Here is a 19,771-nt window from a genome sequence, read left to right on the forward strand (position 1 = left end):
ATCCTCGCACAATTAATACGGCAGTCTGTTTACGCAATTAAGGGTTAAAAGTGCTCCGTTCTGCTGATCAGCCCAATCGAACCCCCACCAATCAACAAGTTATCACCTATCCTAAGGATGGGTGATTCCTTTTTTTTTTGCCAGGCAACCCCTTTAAGAAAACATATTTAAAAAAAAAATTCTAATAATGAAAATGATATAAAACTAAATGTAAATTATATAGTTCTTCTAAAGAAAATGATAAGAGAGGAACTGGAAAAAAAACATTTATAATTAATTACCAAAATTACCATAATTAATAAGAAGAAAAACATCAACAACAAAACAATAAAAATAGCAATAATTCTAATAAAACAAAATGTTAAAAAATAATATTAAAAATAATAGGGGATTCAAAAGAAGGAGTAAATTAGTTCATGCAAAATTACAAAGAAACAAGAACCTTCACCGCAACTACTGATAATCTGCACTTGTAGCAATAATTTCCTGTGAATGTCTTTTTTTGCAATTTGCCAGAAAGCGACATTTTTGAATGATAACGGTTCCAGAAAACTATTGACAGCCTGTAGTCAGGGTCTCGCTGTGTGTGTGTCCTTTGTGATTCTTGGAAGGAAACACTACTAGAGAATGGGAGAAACCTCTGAGCCCTGCCAGGAATAGGGAGGCAGGATCTGGCCCCCTGCCATCACAGTGAGCTGGGTGCATGATACAGGCCTGTTCCTGGAAGAGGCTTTTCCTGTAATGTTAATGCTGTGTATGGGGAAGAGGAGTGTCTGAGGAAGGAGGAGGAGGGCCAGCTCAGATCACTATAAAAGTGTGTGCGTGTCATCTCATGGAGCTGTATGCTCATATGTAACTTGGAGCAAGCACAACGGTGGATTATTATAGTGTCCCTCGAAGCGGAATATTCCACTCTCTCCACATAGGATATTACAGGACCCCACAGGGTTAACCGAGCTGAACTTCTGCAAACGTACCCGGTAAGAAATCTCGAGTCATATTAATTTTTGTTTACCTTCTTACCAAATTAAATTAAAAAAAAATCTAAGTTTTTTCTTTATTTTTTTCAATAAAAAAATAATGATAATAATAATAATAATAATAATAATAAAACATTAGAGGAAATATATATATATATATATATATATATATATATATATATATATATATATATATATATATATATATATATATATATATATATATATATATATAATTTTGTTTGCATTTACACTTTTTTCTAATTAACAAAAATACCAATTCCGATTAATAAAAAAGTTGCATTTTTTTAATTTAAATCAGAAATAATAATAACTGAGATAATTTAAAAATGCAAAAATCCAATTAATTAGAAATTGCATTAGAAATAATAATATTTGAAATAATAATAATAATAAAACATTTGCTTTTTTTATTTAAATTAGAAATGATAATAATTGAGATACCGTAATTAAAAAATGCAAAAATCAGATTAATTAAAAAAAAAAGCAACCATTTTTTAAAAATTGGAAATAGTAATTGAGATAATTAAAAAAAAAAATGCAAAGAAACTGGATGAAAAGTTTAATCCACTATGTTGGATTTGTTTGATTGTCTGTTGATTTTCTGTTTGTTGTTTAACAAAAATTGACAATAAAATATATATGCTAAAAAGAAAAAGCAAAAATTTAAATGAAAACTGTTGCTTTTTTCATTTATATTAGAAATAATAATAATTATTTTTTTTATTATTGTATGTCAGTGTACATTTTTTTGATAATTGCTACTGTGATAGGAAGTGTTAGCAGAGCTGAGTGTGCCATATGTCACTGTGGCTCTGCTACATCAGTGGGGGTCCGTTCTGCAATGCTGTGCTGGATTTGTATGATTTAAGGGGGCTAAGCGAAGGCCAATCTTGTATTTAGTCATAGTCTATTCTGAGAATGTCGGTGGTAGATACCTGAAACTATGCAAATGATACGCGGGCCGAGCACAGCTGCATTTACGTGAAGCCTGACTGTATTCAAAACCTGGAAATTCAGGTGTGACTCCTTTAAGGAAGCTGAGATATGGGTTGCTGTCTGTTGGGGGGGGGGTTCTTCATATTAGTGGTCAGCCATGACTTTCTTCCTCGGTGACTATGATCTCAGGTTAGGGAGGTTTCGACCACCTGCTTTCCGATATGAGAAGTCCACCCTACTGCTCCCTGTATCTCAGCTGCCAGTTAGGGAAATGCATCGTTTTCTCGATAGAAAATCCTAATCTCCTACCTTTTTCTATTTTTCAGAAAATTGTAACAGAAATCAGTTTGGCGCTTCTCTCGAGGCACACCGGCTCCATCCTGACCCGAAGCAAAGCTGGCTCCCACCGTCATGGTCACTCAGAGCAAATTCCCGACTATGAGCCGGGTATTGGACACCAACCTTCGGCTCAAGACCTTCACCTCTATAGTCGAGTACAACCTGGTGCTGAGTTCGGTACATAAGCTGCAGGAGAGCGGATTTTATTGGAGCACTGTATCCGGTTCCCAAGCCAACTCACTCCTCCGCACCGAACCGGCGGGCACTTTCCTTATCCGTGACAGTTCAGATCACAGACACTTCTTCACCCTTAGCGTCAAAACAGAGTCCGGCACCAGGAACTTGCGCATACAGTGCGATCCTTGTGGCTTCTCTTTGCAGACTGACCAACGCAGTTCGCAGCCAGTGCCGAGGTTTGACTGTGTACTAAAACTTCTCACTCATTATATGTCCACCAAAGCCAAGCGGTCTTATTACATCTATGCCGCGGGTGAGCGCGTTCCATTATTACTGTCTAGGCCTCTGTCCTCAAGTGTCTCCTCACTGCAACATCTCTGTCGAAAGGCTGTCAACGGGCAGCTGGACCAGTGTGGTGCCAAGGAGCAACTTCCGCTGCCCATTAAGGACTTCCTAGAGGAATACGACTCCCCCGTATAATGAAGGAGCCACAATGGTGGTGGAAAGAGCACTCTGGCTGACTGGAACCTCAAAGATCAATGTCACTTTGAGCCAAGTGTTGGCGCCAATGCCAACTGATCACTATGGAAGAATCACCAAAGTGCCTACTAAGACGGAGACAGTCATTGGTGCCTAGACCTGGAGTGACGCCAAACGAGAGACTGTTGAGGCTGTCGAGACCCCCAGAACGGCTGACTTTACCCAACTCCACACGTTTACATGGGTGCAGAACTATGTAGACTGCAGGTTTGGCTCTGGTCCCTTTCCCCTGGCACAAGACCAGAGCCAAGCACCCGCCATGCACTGAATTTCCACATCGGTTATACAGAAGAAATATTTATTGTCACCGACATAGCCTTAACCTGCTGGAAGAGCGAGAATAACCATGCACACCCCCCGTGGTAGTCCCACCGGCGGCAACGTGACAGACAGCAAGCGACTTGGCCTCTTACGTTGAGGCATCTTCATGAAAAAAAAAAACTTTACTATAATGGATGGGTGGGGAGTCGTAGGTGCAAGATGGAAGATGCCGACGCAGTGCCCTGTCACCATGGTGTGAATGTGTTCAGTCTGCATCAGGATGATATTGCACAAGAAGAGACTGGACCAGAATAACCCCGTGTCCTAGGGCAGAATTTGCCATCGTGACCTCATTTATGTTTACATGGTGCCCCCTAAAGGCACCACTTATCTGGGACATTTGCACTAATTTATATTTTACATCAGGCTTTATAATTTATAATAAACAGAAGTATTTTTTTTGCGGAAACAAAATAAATTGTCTATTGTATCATGTATGTGTGTAATGTGTATGTGTGTGATGTATATGAGTGGCTATATGTACGTGTGGATGTGTTAGTGTGCGAATAGATGTGTTAGTGTGCGTGTACATGGATGTGTTAGTGTGTGTGTATATGGATGTGTTAGTGTGCGTGTACATGGATGTGTTAGTGTGCGTGTGCTTGGATGTGTTAATGTGCCTGTACATGGATGTGTTAGTGTGCATGGATGTGTTGGTGTGCGTGTACATGGATGTGTTAGTGTGTGTATAGATGTGTTAGTATGCATGTCCATGGATGTGTTAGTGTGCTTGTATATGGATGTGTTAGCGTGTGCTTGCGTCTGAGTTGGGCTGTGTGTTTATATATGTCTTAGTGCGGATGTCTGTGTAAGTTGGTGTGTATGTATATGTGTGGCTATACATGTATGTATGTGTAAGGCTGAGGCTATGTTGTGACTTTGGCCACAGTTGGCTAAGTGTCGCAGCTTCCTTGCAGTGTGATAACAGCGAATGGGGTAACTTTGTGACTCCCAACTGTACTGCGACTATCAGGTCACAAAAAATTCTGAGCGAGTCCGACTTGCATGTCTGGGTCGCAATGTGACCCCCATTCACTAGTACTGCACTGGTATGTTGCATCAACACCTAGCCATCTTTGGTCGCATGACGTGTGTCGTGACCAAAGCCGCAGTGTGGATCTTGTGTCTGAGTTGCTGTGTGTGTACGTATAGATATTTTAGTGTGTGTGTATTTTTTCTATGTATATGGATGCTTATCTTAGTGTATATGGATGTTCTTAGTGTGTATATGTGTATCAAAGTTGCTGTGTGTATGTGTATTGATGCCTTATGGTTTTTATATGAGTTGGTGTGTGTAATATATGTGTGTATGTGTATGGATTTCTTAGTGTGTGTCTGAGTGTGTGTAATATGTATATATTACATATATATGGATTTCTTAGTGTGTGTTTGAGTGTGTGTGTGTGTGTGTGTAATATGTATATATTACACATATATGGATCTCTTAGCGTGTGTCTGAGTCGGCGTGTATAATATGTATATATTACATATATATGGATTTCTTAGCGTGTGTCTGAGTCGGCATGTGTAATATGTATATATTACATATACTGTATATGCACCTCATGGTGTGTGTTTGGGTCGGCGTGTGTGTAATATGTATATATTACATAAATATGATTTCTTAGTGTGTGTCTGAGTTGCTAGTGGCAGAGCAGAATATAATCCACTGCACTGATGTTCATGCGCCCCCAAGCACTCTATATAGAAGACCACCCTTAATTATATTCAAGATCGGACTGGCCCACCAGAGAACCGGAGGATTCTCCGGTGGGCCCAGGCGCTGACACTTGCTGGCATCCTGGCCAGCTGCTGCCTAGGGCTCCCACTGCTCCAGGGGCCCCCAGCCAGTGGCGAGTCAAGGTGGCCCACCCGTTGCCAATGAAGCAGCAGCTGGAGACAGGAGCCTGTCCCCACTGCTAAAGAGAAATGAATATTCACGCTTCCCTACGCCCCATGGGCGTGGAGAGGAGTGAGTATTCATTCCACTTTAGTAGCGGGCAGTGTTAGCCGCAGGCTGAGGCTAACACTGCCCGCATGTAAATCCGGGGCGGCTGCATCTGGTCCCCAGAGGTGGGCCCATCCAGGGCGGCTAACCCTGAGGGCAATTGGCGGGCAAGGAGCGATCCCTGCAGCTTGGCAGCAGAGCAGAGCTGCAGTGATCCGATGCTGTCCTGCTTCCTGCCTGGCGCTTCCTGTCTGACACAGCGCGTCTGGATGACATCATCATTCAACGCGCAACTGTTTCAGAGAGAAAGCTGCCAGCGACGAACATGCTGCAGGGATGTGCTGCGGCTGCGGGGAACGTTTGGAGAGGTGAGTGGTGCTGTGTGTCTGTCTGTGTGCTTGCGTGTGTATGCGGTGCGGTGCTTTGTGTGTGTGTGGTGCTGTGTGTGTGTATTGGAGATGTGTGTATTGGAGATTGACAATGATGTGGGGGATGGAGAGCAGTTATGGGGGTGGTGGTGGAGAAGGCAATGTTGGTGGTGGAAAGGACGATGGGGGTGGTGGGGGTAGGCAATGATGGAGGTGTTGAAATGGGCGATGATGGAGGTGATGTGGAGAAAGCAATGATGATTGTGGTGGAAAGGACAATGGTGGGGGAGGAGGCAATGATGGAGGTGGTGGAATGGGCAAAGATGGGGTTGTGGGAGAGAAAGCAATGATGGAGGTGGTGGAAAGGGCAGTGATAGGGGTGGTGGGTGAGAAGGCAATGATGGAGTTGGTGATGAGGACAATGATGGGGGTGGAGGGGGAGAACAATGATGGTGGTGGAGGGCTGCTGCATTATACCCTATGAGGGGGGCTGCATTATACTTTGAGGGGGCTACATTATATTCGGGGGGGCTGCATTATATTCTACGTGGGGGCTACATTATTCTTTCAGGGGACTGCATTATATTCTGGGGGGCTACATCATACTATATGAGGGGGCAGCATTATGCCCTATGGGGGGCTGCATTATACCTTGTGAGGTTGCATTATACTTTGAGGGGGCTACATTATATTCGGGGGGCTGCATTATATTCTACGTGGGGGCTGCATTATTCTTTCAGGGGACTGCATTATATTCTGGGGGGCTACATCATACTATATGAGGGGGCAGCATTATGCCCTATGGGGGGCTGCATTATACCTTGTGAGGAGGTTGCATTATACTTTGAGGGGGCTACATTATATTCGGGGGGGCTACATTATATTCTACATGGGGGCGGCATTATTCTTTCAGGGGACTGCATTATATTCTGGGGGGCTACATCATACTATATGAGGGGGCAGCATTATGCCCTATGGGGGGCTGCATTATACCTTGTGAGGAGGTTGCATTATACTTTGAGGGGGCTACATTATATTAAGTGGTGGGGCTGCATTATACTATATGAGGGGGCTGTATTATACCCTAGGAGGGTGCTAGATTATACTCTATGGGGGGCTGCATTATACCTTATGAGGGGTTGCATTATATTTTGTGGGGTGCTGCATTATACCCTATGAGGGGGCTGCATTATATTCTATGAAGGGGGCTACTCTAACCCCTGCTACATAATTAAGACGTGTACTACCTTACATTATACCCTGATATTAGCACATTTTTCTGCACAAGTGGTGGTTTTGTATTTATTTCTATGTAGCTACATAGTGGGCCCCAAGAATGATTTTCTCTGGTGGGCCCAAGGTGCTCCAGTCCGACGCTGGTTATATCTGTCTTTGGGAAAGCTGGGTGACAACTTGAATGGTTACTGTAAGTGTTAGCATGCTGCTAGTCTATCAAGAGCCTGGGAAAGCTGGGTGACGGTTATGACTTCCCACTCCCCCGCCAGGTGAGAACGACAGATGGTTACTCCAGGTGAGACAGCGATGACACGGCCCTTGTGCCATATACAGCAGGGTTAACAGGCGAGGCCTCTCCTTCAGGGAAGTCATCCCTTCCTCTGTCACAGCTAGGAATGCTGCCCGTGCGTCATAATCCGTCATTATATTCCTGTTAGCGCCGCCTCGGACGCACTTCCTTGTTTCCACGACAACAAGACCATTGAGGAAACATACGGATTCCTATCTGGGTGCCAGGAAATTTAGAAGGGGGGAGTGGGGAGGAAGCTCTGTGGTTGGGATCCCAAACACCTGTATGAACAAGTCCTGTAGAGCCAGAGGTGCCAGACGCTTCTATCAGCGCTGTGTCTGGGCGCAAGTTTACCCCAGGCGCTGCCATCACACAATCGGACCATTGTCACAGTCAGCTCCTCGTGAAGCTAAAGTCTTTATTTGTTGTTCTCTGTTGTCAGCTGTGATGAGGAACAAAATCATCTTGCCTCCAAATAATCTCTACTTTGTCATCCACCCCTCCCTATCCCCCATAACGCCCATTATCCAGCTATCCCTAGCCCCATAATCTCTATGTCATCCATCTTCCCTAGCCTCCATAACCTGTGATCCATCTTTCCCTAGCCTCCGTAATCTCTATGTCATCCAGCTTTCCCTAGCCTCCATAACCTCTGTCATTCATCTTTTCCTTTCCCACATAATCCCTGTCATCCAACTTTCCCTAGTCCCCATAATCTCTGTCATCCAGCTTTACCTAGCCCCAATAATCTCTATGCCATCCAGCTTTCCCTAGCCCCTATAACCTCTGTCATCCATCTTTTCCTTGCCTACATAATTTCTGTCATCCAGCTTTCCCTAGCCCCCATAATCTGTCATCCAGCTTTCCCTAGCCTCCATAATCTCTGTCATTCAGCTTTACCTAGCCCCCATAATCTGTCATCCAGCTTTCCCTAGCCTCCATAATCTCGGTCATCCAGCTTTCCCTAGCCCCCATAATCTGTCATCCAGCTTTCCCTAGCCTCCATAACCTCTGTCATCCATCTTTTCCTTGCCTACATAATCTCTGTCATCCAACTTTCCCTAGCCCCCATAATCACTGGCATCCAGCTTTCCCTAGCCCCCATAATCTGTCATCCAGTTTTCCCCTAGTCTCCATAATCTTTCATCCAGCCTTCCCCAGCCCCCATAGCCTCTACTTTGTCAGTCATCTTTTTTTTTCTCCTACTCCCATAATCTCTACTTTATTTCATCCTGCTTTCCCATCCCACTGAATGACAAGAATCACAGAAACCCAAGAACAATTCTGAAAACCGCGGCACATTAGGGAATTGCCGTATAAGCGATTATTTTGTATGACCGCCCCCCCCAAGGCCAGCTTGGTCTGTTACTCATGTGTGACTACAAATGACGGCTCCTTTACAGGAATAGGTTTCTTAAGTCTTCGGTCCTTGGATGCAGCGTTCCCAGAACCCTTCTCCAGCGGCAGGGAAGGGCGCACGGAGGGGAAGGGGGATTACGACACGTTTGTTTTGGGAACGCCATGGTTACAGGCTCATTTTCGCCCAGTTTCCAAAACGCTTACAGAAATGTTTCCACACTGGATTCCTGCAGCGTGCGCTCACGGCAGAAAACAGCTGCGGGGCGTGCTCGCCGCGGGGAACACTGGGATGGGGCGACTGTGGGATGAGCGGAGGAAATGACCGAGGGGAATCCCTGTCCTAGAGACAAAGCAAATACAGCTGTCCTAGTGATCATTGAGGGCCCCCAGCGCTTGTGGTGCCCTTGCTGTCCAATTTCTATTATGAACATCTGCTGTATATACAGTTGTGCTCAAAAGTTTACATACCCTGGCAGAATTTTTGCATTCTTGGCCTTTTTTCAGAGAATATGAATAATAACACCAAAACTTTTTCTCCACTCATGGTTACTGGTTGGGTGAAGCCATTTATTGTCAAACTACTGTGTTTTCTCTTTTTAAATCATAATGACAACCCAAAACATCCAAATGATCCTGATCAAAAGTTCACATACCCTGGTGATTTTGGCCTGATAACATGCACAGAAGTTGACACAAATGGGTTTGAATGGCTACTGAAGGCAACATCCTGTTTGCTTGTGATCAGTGTGTGTGCATAAAAGCTGAGTGAGTTTCTGGGATCCAGACAGACTCTTGCATCTTTCATCCAGCCATTGACATTTCTGGATTGTGAGTCATGGGGAAAGCAAAAGAATTGTCAACGGATCTACGGGAAATGTAGTTGAACTGTATAAAACAGGAAAGGGATACAAAAAGATATCCAATTGATAATTCCAGTCAGCAGTGTTCAAACTATGATTAACAAATGGAAAATCAGGGGCTCTGTAAAAACAAAACCACGATCAGGTAGACCAACAAATATGTCATCCACAACTGCCAGGAAAATTGTTCGGGATGCAAAGAAAAACCCACAAATAACATCAGCTGAAATACAGGACTCTCTGAAAACTAGCGTTGTGGCTGTTTCAAGATGCACAATAAGGAGGCACTTGAAGAAAAATGGACTGCATGGTCGAGTCGCCAGAAGAAAGCCATTACTGCGCAAATGCCACAAAGTATCTCACCTATGTGGAGATCAGACTGAAAGAATCCATTGTGTCTTTCTCCTGAGACATCTGGCTTATTTCAAGAAACTTAAGCAAAGTTGACATTTCCTTTTATGGACGCATTCCTTCTTGACTATTGTAACCTTTTACCTACATACCAGAAGCTGAACCTTATCTCTAGTATAGACTGTTTTTGTAAAAGGATGTGAAATATGAGCGCTTGTACGCATGTCTGTAAATGTATGACTCTTTTCTATAAAAAGGAGGGGTAGAGTCCAGTGAGTCAGACGTGCTCCTGGGCTTCCCCTGTATATGATCACACAACCTTTTGTGCTGCGTGTCATTTCACTCGGATCCCTACCTCTAGTAAGCCAGGGACTGAGAAGGACTTAACATTACTTTGGCGCACCGAACAGGGACCTGAGGTGAGAGTATTTGCTCGAGATTTACCTGCGGATACGGACAACGGAGATCTGGGATAATGGACGGCAAATGAACTGAAAAACCTGGCCAGGTAAGAGACATTATTAGTTCTCTTTTATCTGCCCTGTATTATCCGAAAGATCTCTATGAGCCGTGTCACGCTGGGTTAGTCTAGTAGTGAGTAGATACCTATAAAACTCGGGTTACCATATTGTATAGATTTATGAGTCCTGTCCCTGGCAGTGTGTGAACAGTGTGAAGGTTGTGGTATGTTGTGAAAGAAGAGCAAAAGTGCGTAGAAAAATAAGCCAAAATATTTGGGACACAAGCCTTATACACGAAAGTCAGCCTAACTGGGTCATGTGGTTGCGTCCTTCTGGGAGACCTCCGCCCATGCTTGACTCTCATTAAGTGCTTAACCTCCTTCATTTCTGGATAAGGTTTGATAGAATGAGCCCAGGACGCGGTTTCATGAGCCTGGGACAAGTATGCTAACTGACACAGAAAGTTTTGTGATCTGTATGGTGTTGCTGGGTCTGTTTGCATGCATAATAGCACTTAAGTACGTCCTGCATATTAGAAGAAACGGAGCAGACAAGCCTTTCAATATTTTAGCTCCCTAGGAGAGAAGGCAACGAGACATCACCATAGAGTAAGTGATTGTCCAAACGTCACCTGGGGTAGAAATAGCTAATATTGAAGAGAAAAATGGGAAATAAACAGACAAAAACCGTCTTAGGACAAGTGGAAGCAGCAGATATCATACAGGAAAGATGTGGAAAGACAGTCAGAAGGCAGATTAGAAGGGTAAGAGAAAAATTGGGAATTTCAGAAGCACTTATGTTCAGTACAGAATGGGAAAAACTGAGTAAAGAACGAGGTGGAATTATCAAAGACAATGGGTGGGAAGAAATCATACACTGTATGATAGAGGTCTCAAAAACAGCTAAAGAGGAGAATTGGAAGTACGATCCAGACACTTCCAAATGGATCATGGGGAAGGGAAAAAGTTGTGACATAATCCCGCCACCTTACCTAGATCCAAAAGCCCAATCATTTGTACCATCTGGAAGAGCAGAAGGAGGAAAACAATTTCCAGCCTTGTATCCCAATCTTGGTGGGGTAGGAGGATGGGAATGTTCACACTGTGGACAACAAAATCCAGATTGGAGAAATGATTGCCTAGCCTGTGGTACACCTAGATATGGCGCTGTACTTGCCCCTGTTAGGGTAGTACCAAGACCCTTTAGGGAACCTGGTGCTGACGGGGTAATGAACACCAGATATCATCAGACCAGACAATACTTTCCTTGGTCCCCTGCTGAGGGTATGTCCCTCCTGCATAATGCGCCTGATCCCACTCAATATCCTATCCGATTTGCGCAGTATATACAACAAATCATGCAGACTCATGCTGGGGTTTGGGCGGACGGGGAAGAATTATGTAGAATGAAAATGTCCCCCGGACTTTTTCAGGAATTATTGACACACCTACAGCCCAATAGACCAGTGGCAGAAGGGGGTGCCTTACAGACAGAAGCATCAGGTACCCAGTTCACAGAGGCATTAATAATTTTCATGAGAGGAAAACAGAGGGAAAGGGGGTCTACAGGTGTGATTATGCAGAAATTTGGGCAAAGTATTGAAGAATATAGTCAAGAACTAGAAAATAGCTTTAGGGATGAAAGATTGGATTTGACTGATGCTTCAGTAAGGAGACTTTTTACAAAACAATTAATAGAGGGGCTAGATCCGAAAATCAGAGAAAAATTTAAATCCTCTACTCCAGATTGGAGAACAATTGAACAACCAAATATTGTGAAACAACGATGTTTAGGAATAGCCATGGATATGAGAGAGAATCGTAAGCCTGTTAGAATAGCACAAGCTAATACAGGAGGAAGAGTGAGACACAATTTTCCTTGCCACTACTGTAAAAAGCCAGGTCATTTTCAAAGAGAGTGCAGGAAGAAGTTGGCAGATATAAAGTCAGGCAAATTTGTTCCCAGAAATAACCCTCCCCAAACGGACAACCAGCAGAAATCTACCATCATAGATGGTCCCATACCAGATTCAGATTGACTCGATGTGTTACAAACTTCCCTACCAGCTAGAAGACCTATGATACAGGTGAATGTGGGGGGGAGAGAGATTCCATTTTTGATAGATACAGGTGCAACTTCCTCAATTTTGAATCAAGATTTTCTTCCGAATCCGGAAGATATTTCAGAACAAACAACTTCTGCTGAGGGTTATGATGGGGTAATTCGAACACTGCCATATACTGTGCCCCTAGAGGTCTCATTAGGACCTAAATGTTTTGCATCCAGATTTTTGTATGCCAGAGGTGCCCCAACATGTCTGTTAGGAACTGATGTCCTAAAGAAATTAAAAGCTAATATCAATTTTAGGGAAGATGGCACAGTTATGCTGACTATCCCTGATGATGCAGAATCATTAGAACAATATGTCAGAATTCAGGCTTTTGAGGATTATACTGAAGAAAAAGAGTACACCACAGATCTAGATCTCTCAATGATCCCAGAAACACTGTGGGCACAGGGTGACACTGATGTGGGATTATTGCATATTTCTCCTGTAAAATTATCTGTGCAACCAGGAACTGTTCTCCCACAGCTCAGACAATACCCTGTGAGTGCCCAGCAGGAATTAGCAATTACAAAACAGATAGAGGGATATAGAGAGAAAGGAGTTTTGGTAGAGATACAATCACCTGCTAACACTCCTCTGTATCCAGTCAAGAAGAGAACTCTTGATAAGAGTTCTATGCCCAAATATCGTATGGTACATGATCTAAGAGAAATAAACAAAGTTCTAGATCCAATCACCCCAGTTGTACCCAATCCTCATACGTTACTATCACAGATACCAGCCAGTTCTCAAGTGTTTACTGTAATAGATCTTTCAAATGCATTTTTCTCGGTTCCTTTACACCAAGATAGTTGGCATTTGTTTGCATTTACATTTAAGGGCAAACAGTTGGCGTGGACACGCCTTCCACAGGGAATGATACACTCCCCTACTCTTTATTCAAATGCCCTACAAACAGTTCTTCAAAGGTTTGAACCCGAACCACAGGTAGTAATTTTACAGTATGTGGATGACCTACTACTTTGCTGCCCAGATCTAGAAACCGCAGAAAGGTCCACTGTAAGTTTACTATGTTTTCTAGAAAAAGAAGGGTGTAAAGTGAATAGACAAAAGCTACAAGTTTGTCAGACCAAAGTGGTCTTTCTAGGTCATTGCATTTCTCAAGGTAAAAAGCATCTTACACCTCAAAGAACTGAAGCAATAAGACAGATGAATGAGCCTAGAAATCATAAACAGCTACGAGCATTTTTAGGAATAGTGTCTCATTGTAGACAATGGATTATACATGCCAGTCAACTAATGCAACCACTGTATGACTGTGTAAAAAGTGAACCTTATTTGTTGACAAAAGAAGGTCAGATTTCGTTCCAACAATTAAAAGATGCCCTTGTTTCAGCTCCAGCGTTAGGGCTACCAGACTTACACCAAACCATTTCAGCTTATGGCTGCAGAAGTTGATTCTCATGCTACAGGAGTTCTTACCCAGAAGCTTGCAGGGAAACAAAGACCAATTGCATATCTTTCAGCAAGGTTAGATCCCGTAGCTAGAGCAGCGCCAACCTGTGTACGTGTAGTTGTTGCTGTCTCACTATTGTTGGACAAAGCATCAGAAATTGTCCTAGAGCATCCACTCACAGTTCAAACTACACATGATGTTTATGGGATATTAAACCAGGTCCAACCAAAACACATTTCCATGGCCAGACATTTGCGGCTACAGTGTTCTTTGCTGCTCCCCTCTACTATCACATTTGCAAGGCTTCAGACTCTTAATTTAGCAACACTGCTACCTCTCGAGTCTGAAGGGGGGAATAAGGACACTGATCCACACGCAAATTTTTTCCCTACAGACACACATGATTGTACAGAGCTCATTTTACAAGAAACGGCAGGCTTACCCAATGTATCCGAAACACCACTTCAAAATCCAGATTTAGAGCTGTTTATAGACGGTAGTAGGTTTGCAGATGACACAGGTAACTTCCATACAGGGTATGCAGTTGTGTCAGAATCTGAAACTCTCAAAGCAGAACCACTTCCACCAAAACAGTCTGCACAAGAAGCAGAACTAACAGCATTGATCGAAGCGCTAAAAATAGCTGAGAATCAGACAGCTAATATATACACTGATTCTAGGTATGCACACGGTATTGTGTTTGACTTTGGAGTAATCTGGAGAGCTAGAGGTTACATGACAGCGTCAGGACAACCTGTAAAACATGCTTCTCTGATCAAACAGATCTTAGAGGCTGCACAAGAAACAAAAGAAGTAGCAGTAATTAAGGTAGCTGCACATGTGAGACTCGACACTAGGGAATCTAGGGGAAATGATAGGGCTGATAAAGCAGCCAAAGCAGCGGCAGTCAAACCCTTACAGCAGGTTCATACTGTAAACCCCACAGAAAATACTGAAGATAGACTGAGACAAGCACAGGAAGATGCAGGAGAAGAGGAGAGGGATAGATGGAAAAAGGAAGGGGCAGAAGAACAAGCAGGAATTTGGAAGAAAGATGGACTAATATGTCTACCTAGAGCCTGGTACCCGATTGTAGTTGGTGGACTGCACCACCCTACTCATGTGTCTGCAAATGCAATGACACTACTGGCAAAGCAAGTCTGGTTGGCTCCAGGTTTTGGCAACTATGCAAGAGACTATTGTGCTGCATGCGCTATATGCCTGGCACATAATTCCGGACAGACAACAAAGACCCCTATGAAGCACCACGTCCGACCTCTCTATCCGTTTCAGCGATTACAAATAGACTTTATCCAGCTGCCAAAAAGTAATGGGTATGAGTATGTGTTGGTATGTGTGGACATGTTCTCGGGGTGGCCAGAGGCCTATCCAGTTCGGAAGGCTTCAGCTAAAAACACTGCTGTAAAGCTAGTTGCCGAACTGATACCCCGTTACGGTCTCCCTGAAGTGATCGAGTCAGATAGGGGTACTCATTTCACTGGAGAAATATTTCAAAATGTACTGAAAATGTTGGGTGTTGAAAGTCAGTTACACACTCCGTACCATCCTCAAAGTTCTGGTAAGGTGGAACGCATGAATGGAACTTTAAAATTAAAAATACAGAAAGCCATGGCTGAAACAGGAAAGCCTTGGACAGAATGCCTTCCACTGGCCCTTTACTCAATACGCAATACCCCAAGGGGTAAGACTAAACTGTCTCCATATGAAATTTTGTTTGGTAGGACTGCCAATTTAGGATGTTATTTTCCACAGCAACTTGTGTTAAATATTGAGTCATTGACTTCTTATGTGCAAAATCTTCAGAAACAATTAACTAAGGTGCATGCACAAGTTTTTGCTTCCCTTCCAGATCCTGACAACATTGAAGGAAGTCACAAGTTGGAACCAGGTGATCAAGTCTATGTAAAAAGACACACCAGAAAGGCTCTTGAACCAAGATTTGACGGACCCTTCCAAGTCCTGTTGACAACACCTACATCAGTCAAGCTTGAAGGAAAGGCATCATGGATACATGCAAGCCATTGCAAAAAAAGCAGTATAAACTCATGATATTGATGTTAATAGTATTAACCACGACAAAGGCATGGGAAAGACTAAATTCTCTAGCCCCTTTGAACAATAGATTCGTACAACATCATAGAAAATTAGTGCATGACTTGTTAAACAATACACAAACCCTGACAGATTGTTGGATCTGTACCCATTCACCGGTATCAGCCACAAGTATACCTTTTCTAGCAGTTCCCGTGTCAGCAGAAGAAATATTCGCTTGGCCTAATTGTTCAGACAAACTGGCCAATAACCAAACTGGTAATGCTAGGCTGTGGAATACTACAATCGCCATACCAATTGTGGGATGGGTAGAATTTCCTTGGTGGCAGGGTAATCTCTCAGGGAGTAATACACATCTACAATATTTAGCATTCAAGGGAGGAAAATGGGTACCTAGGAATAAGACTGGATTAACTGATCTAGGACAGGTCCCCACTGAAAATCTACAGCTCAGTTTCAGTACAACCGTCCCTTCCTCTGATGCTTTCAAACCTGTAGTATTGGAAAGATACATACATAATAGAAAATGGGAACATTCTGAGTTGTTCCCTCAAGGTAATGCAAGCGATTGTACAAGCAAACCGGGGAACCTGGTTTGTAATGAATCTGATGAGTATGTCAATGGAATGCCTGTATGTGGGAATCCCGCAGCCGGGTACTGTAGCCCCTTGGGACAAAAACCCTCTTGGTGTATGCTTCAGGATGTATCTAGATTTGTGGATTTGGCTCACAGATTGGTATTGCAGCACTCAGCTCTATGGGATCTGCCTGAAGGTACATTTTGGATATGCGGAGAAGGAGCATATAAATGGCTTCCCGTAGGTATAAAGGGGGACTTGTACATTAGGACGCCTAACCCCGGCTACTTTCATAATTTCAAATAAACAAGTGAATATGCAAGCCGTGCCCAAGCACACACTGTATAAAAGAGCTGCAGATAACTCACCACGCCCCTCGGGGAGACCACACATAGTGCAAATGGGTATAGCCAATAAAATTGTCAGTTCTATTTTTATTTACCCTATGATTACACAAATGTGGGATAAACTGGTTAGGGCCACAGACTATCTAGATGATCAAATTTGGGATATATTGGATATACTAAACACTAGTATAGCTGTACAGAATCAGCTTATAATAGTCGTCAACCAACATACCCTGGTATTGGATTACCTAACTGCCTCACAAGGGGGTATGGGTCAAATCATCGGACCCACCTGCTGTCATTATATAGACCCGAATAGTACTATGAGTATGACATTTAAATTAAAGGACGTACAACGACTCAGAGATCAGTATGACAAAGATAATGACCAGAATAAGGATAGCTGGTGGTCAGATACCTTTTCTTTTCTTAACCCAGCCAACTGGTTCAGAGGAATCGGTGGGTGGGTTGCTGGGATTATGCAGAGCATAATACATATAGTTATGATTATTGTAGTCATATACGTACTATTCCAGATTGTGCTCAAGGGTATCTCAGTATGCACAGATAAACTTTGTGTAATAGATGCAAGAGTATAAATTTTTTTTTTCTTTTCTTATGTTATCTTCTAGTGATTCTAATTATTATTACCGTATTAACTTTTTGTTGTTTCATAAATGTTTTAGTATACTGCCGTATAAAGAAAAAAAGAATGAACAAACTTATTGCAAAACAAAGAAAAGGTTGCGAGAGTTAAACGGAAGAATTAATACTAGATTTGATTCTCTTATTGAATACAAGCATGTACATGTGTAATACCAAAAATAAAGGCTTTGTCTTTGGCCCTGTGGTAATAAAAACAAAAGAATATGTCAAAGGGGGGAATTGTGGAGATCAGACTGAAAGAATCCATTGTGTCTTTCTCCTGAGACATCTGGCTTATTTCAAGAAACTTAAGCAAAGTTGACATTTCCTTTTATGGACGCATTCCTTCTTGACTATTGTAACCTTTTACCTACATACCAGAAGCTGAACCTTATCTCTAGTATAGACTGTTTTTGTAAAAGGATGTGAAATATGAGCGCTTGTACGCATGTCTGTAAATGTATGACTCTTTTCTATAAAAAGGAGGGGTAGAGTCCAGTGAGTCAGACGTGCTCCTGGGCTTCCCCTGTATATGATCACACAACCTTTTGTGCTGCGTGTCATTTCACTCGGATCCCTACCTCTAGTAAGCCAGGGACTGAGAAGGACTTAACACCTACAATATGCAAAACAGTACAGAGACAAGCCTCAAAACTTCTGGAACAAGGTAATTTGTAGTGATGAGACCAAAATTGAACTGTTTGGCCACAACCATAAACGTTACATTTGGAGAGAGATCAACAAGGCCTAAGATGAAAGGAACACCATTCCTACTGTAAAGCATGGAGGTGGATCACTGATGTTTTCGGGATGTGTGAGCTACAAAGGCACAGGAAACTTGGTCAAAGTTGAAGGAAAGATGAATGCAGCACATTATCAGGAAATACTGGAGACAAACTTGAACATTCCAACATGACAATCCAAAATACAAGGCCAAGTCGACCTGTCATTGGCTACAGCAGAACAAAGTGAAGGTTCAGGAGTGGCCATCTCAGTCTCCTGACCTCATTATCATTGAGCCACTCAGGGGAGATCTCAAGCGCGCAGTTCATGCTAGACAGCGCAGGAATTTACAGGAACTGGAGGCTTTTTGCCAAGAAGAGTGGGCAGCTTTACCATCTGAGAAACTAAAGAACCTCATCCACAATTACCACAAAAGTCTTCAAGCTGTCATTGATGTTAGAGGGGGCAATACACGGGGCAATACACGGTATTAAGAAATGGGGTGGGTGAACTTTTGATCAGGGTCATTATGATTTAAAAAGAGAAAACACTACAATGAATGACTTCACCCAACCAAAAGCCCTTAGTGGAGAAAAAGTTTTGGTATTATTTGTATTCTCGGAAAAAAGGCCAAGAAAGCAAAAATTCTGATGGGGTATGTAAACTTTTGAGCACACCTGTATGTATGAAGGATGTGCGCTCTGCATCCAACAGGGCAGGTTCCGGCTGTGTTATACAGCTGGCACCCAATTCTACCTACTTTACCTCCTATATGCCTCAGTCAATCATGACGGTGACATTTAAATGATTGGAAATGGGGGGAGAAGTCGCTTCTGATGCCCGTTACCATTCCCTGCCACAGATCGAGGGGTGGCGATGGCATTGTCATGGCCCTCCCAAAAATACAGTAAATTGGTATTGCCACGTGTGCACCTAACGTTATGTTATTTATCCCACATGGTAACCCCCCCAAAAAATAAATTTAATTAAATAATTATATTATTCCCCAAAAAAGAGAATAAAAACTGATTGAAAAGTCATATGAATCCCAAGATGGCCTGGAGAACAAGCCGTGATACAACGATATGGGCTGAAAAGGTTATAGCTCTTGGAAGGTGAGGAAGTAAAATCAGGGACCCTCTTCTCTGTCATCCAAGGACCACCGGCACAATACTGCCCTTGATGTGATAAATATTTCTGTCTGGAATACCCCATTAATTCAGTTCTGCTTGATCAAGTATATCCAAGATGGCTGCCTATACCGCTCCTTTATGGTGTCTACAATCAGCTGTAATAGGGTCACTGATCTTTTTAGGGTCAATCGGGTTCCCATCTCCAACATGGAGTCTAACAAGAAAGGAAGAGTCCTTGAGCCGTCAGTTCATAGCTGTATCTCACCTCCATTCTGAACAAGATTATGATGGCTGCCATTATGGCGCAGCGATATTCACTCAGCTTTTCTAGGAAAGGTGGGTGACAGCCAATTTGGCCACCATTATAGCTTTTATATTTTTATTGGCACTGAATCCTCAGAGCGGAAGACACTCAGTTTGTGACCACTGCCACCATATAGTTTTGGAATGTTCTTTCTCAGGCTCCTGAATGGCAGTTTACTTATTTCCTATTCAGGAAAGCTGGGTGATGCTATTTTAAGACCTTGTATCGGGGTGTGGAAACAACCCCAGAGGAAAT

The 19,771-nt window shown here is 43.0% G+C and overlaps 1 protein-coding gene across 1 annotated transcript; it reads left to right on the forward strand.

Moving 5' to 3' along the window:
* Window positions 1–845: 845 nt before the first annotated feature.
* On the forward strand, window positions 846–3,084 carry SOCS3 (suppressor of cytokine signaling 3). The gene is made up of 2 exons (XM_077253458.1): window positions 846–980; window positions 2,267–3,084. The coding sequence occupies exon 2, from the start codon at window positions 2,352–2,354 to the stop codon at window positions 2,934–2,936; it is 585 nt and encodes a 194-aa protein (XP_077109573.1). The 5' UTR covers window positions 846–980; window positions 2,267–2,351; the 3' UTR covers window positions 2,937–3,084.
* The last annotated feature ends 16,687 nt before the right edge of the window (window positions 3,085–19,771 follow it).

This window comes from Ranitomeya variabilis, chromosome 4, assembly GCF_051348905.1.
Source record: "Ranitomeya variabilis isolate aRanVar5 chromosome 4, aRanVar5.hap1, whole genome shotgun sequence".
In the NCBI taxonomy this organism is placed as follows: Eukaryota; Metazoa; Chordata; class Amphibia; order Anura; family Dendrobatidae; genus Ranitomeya; species Ranitomeya variabilis.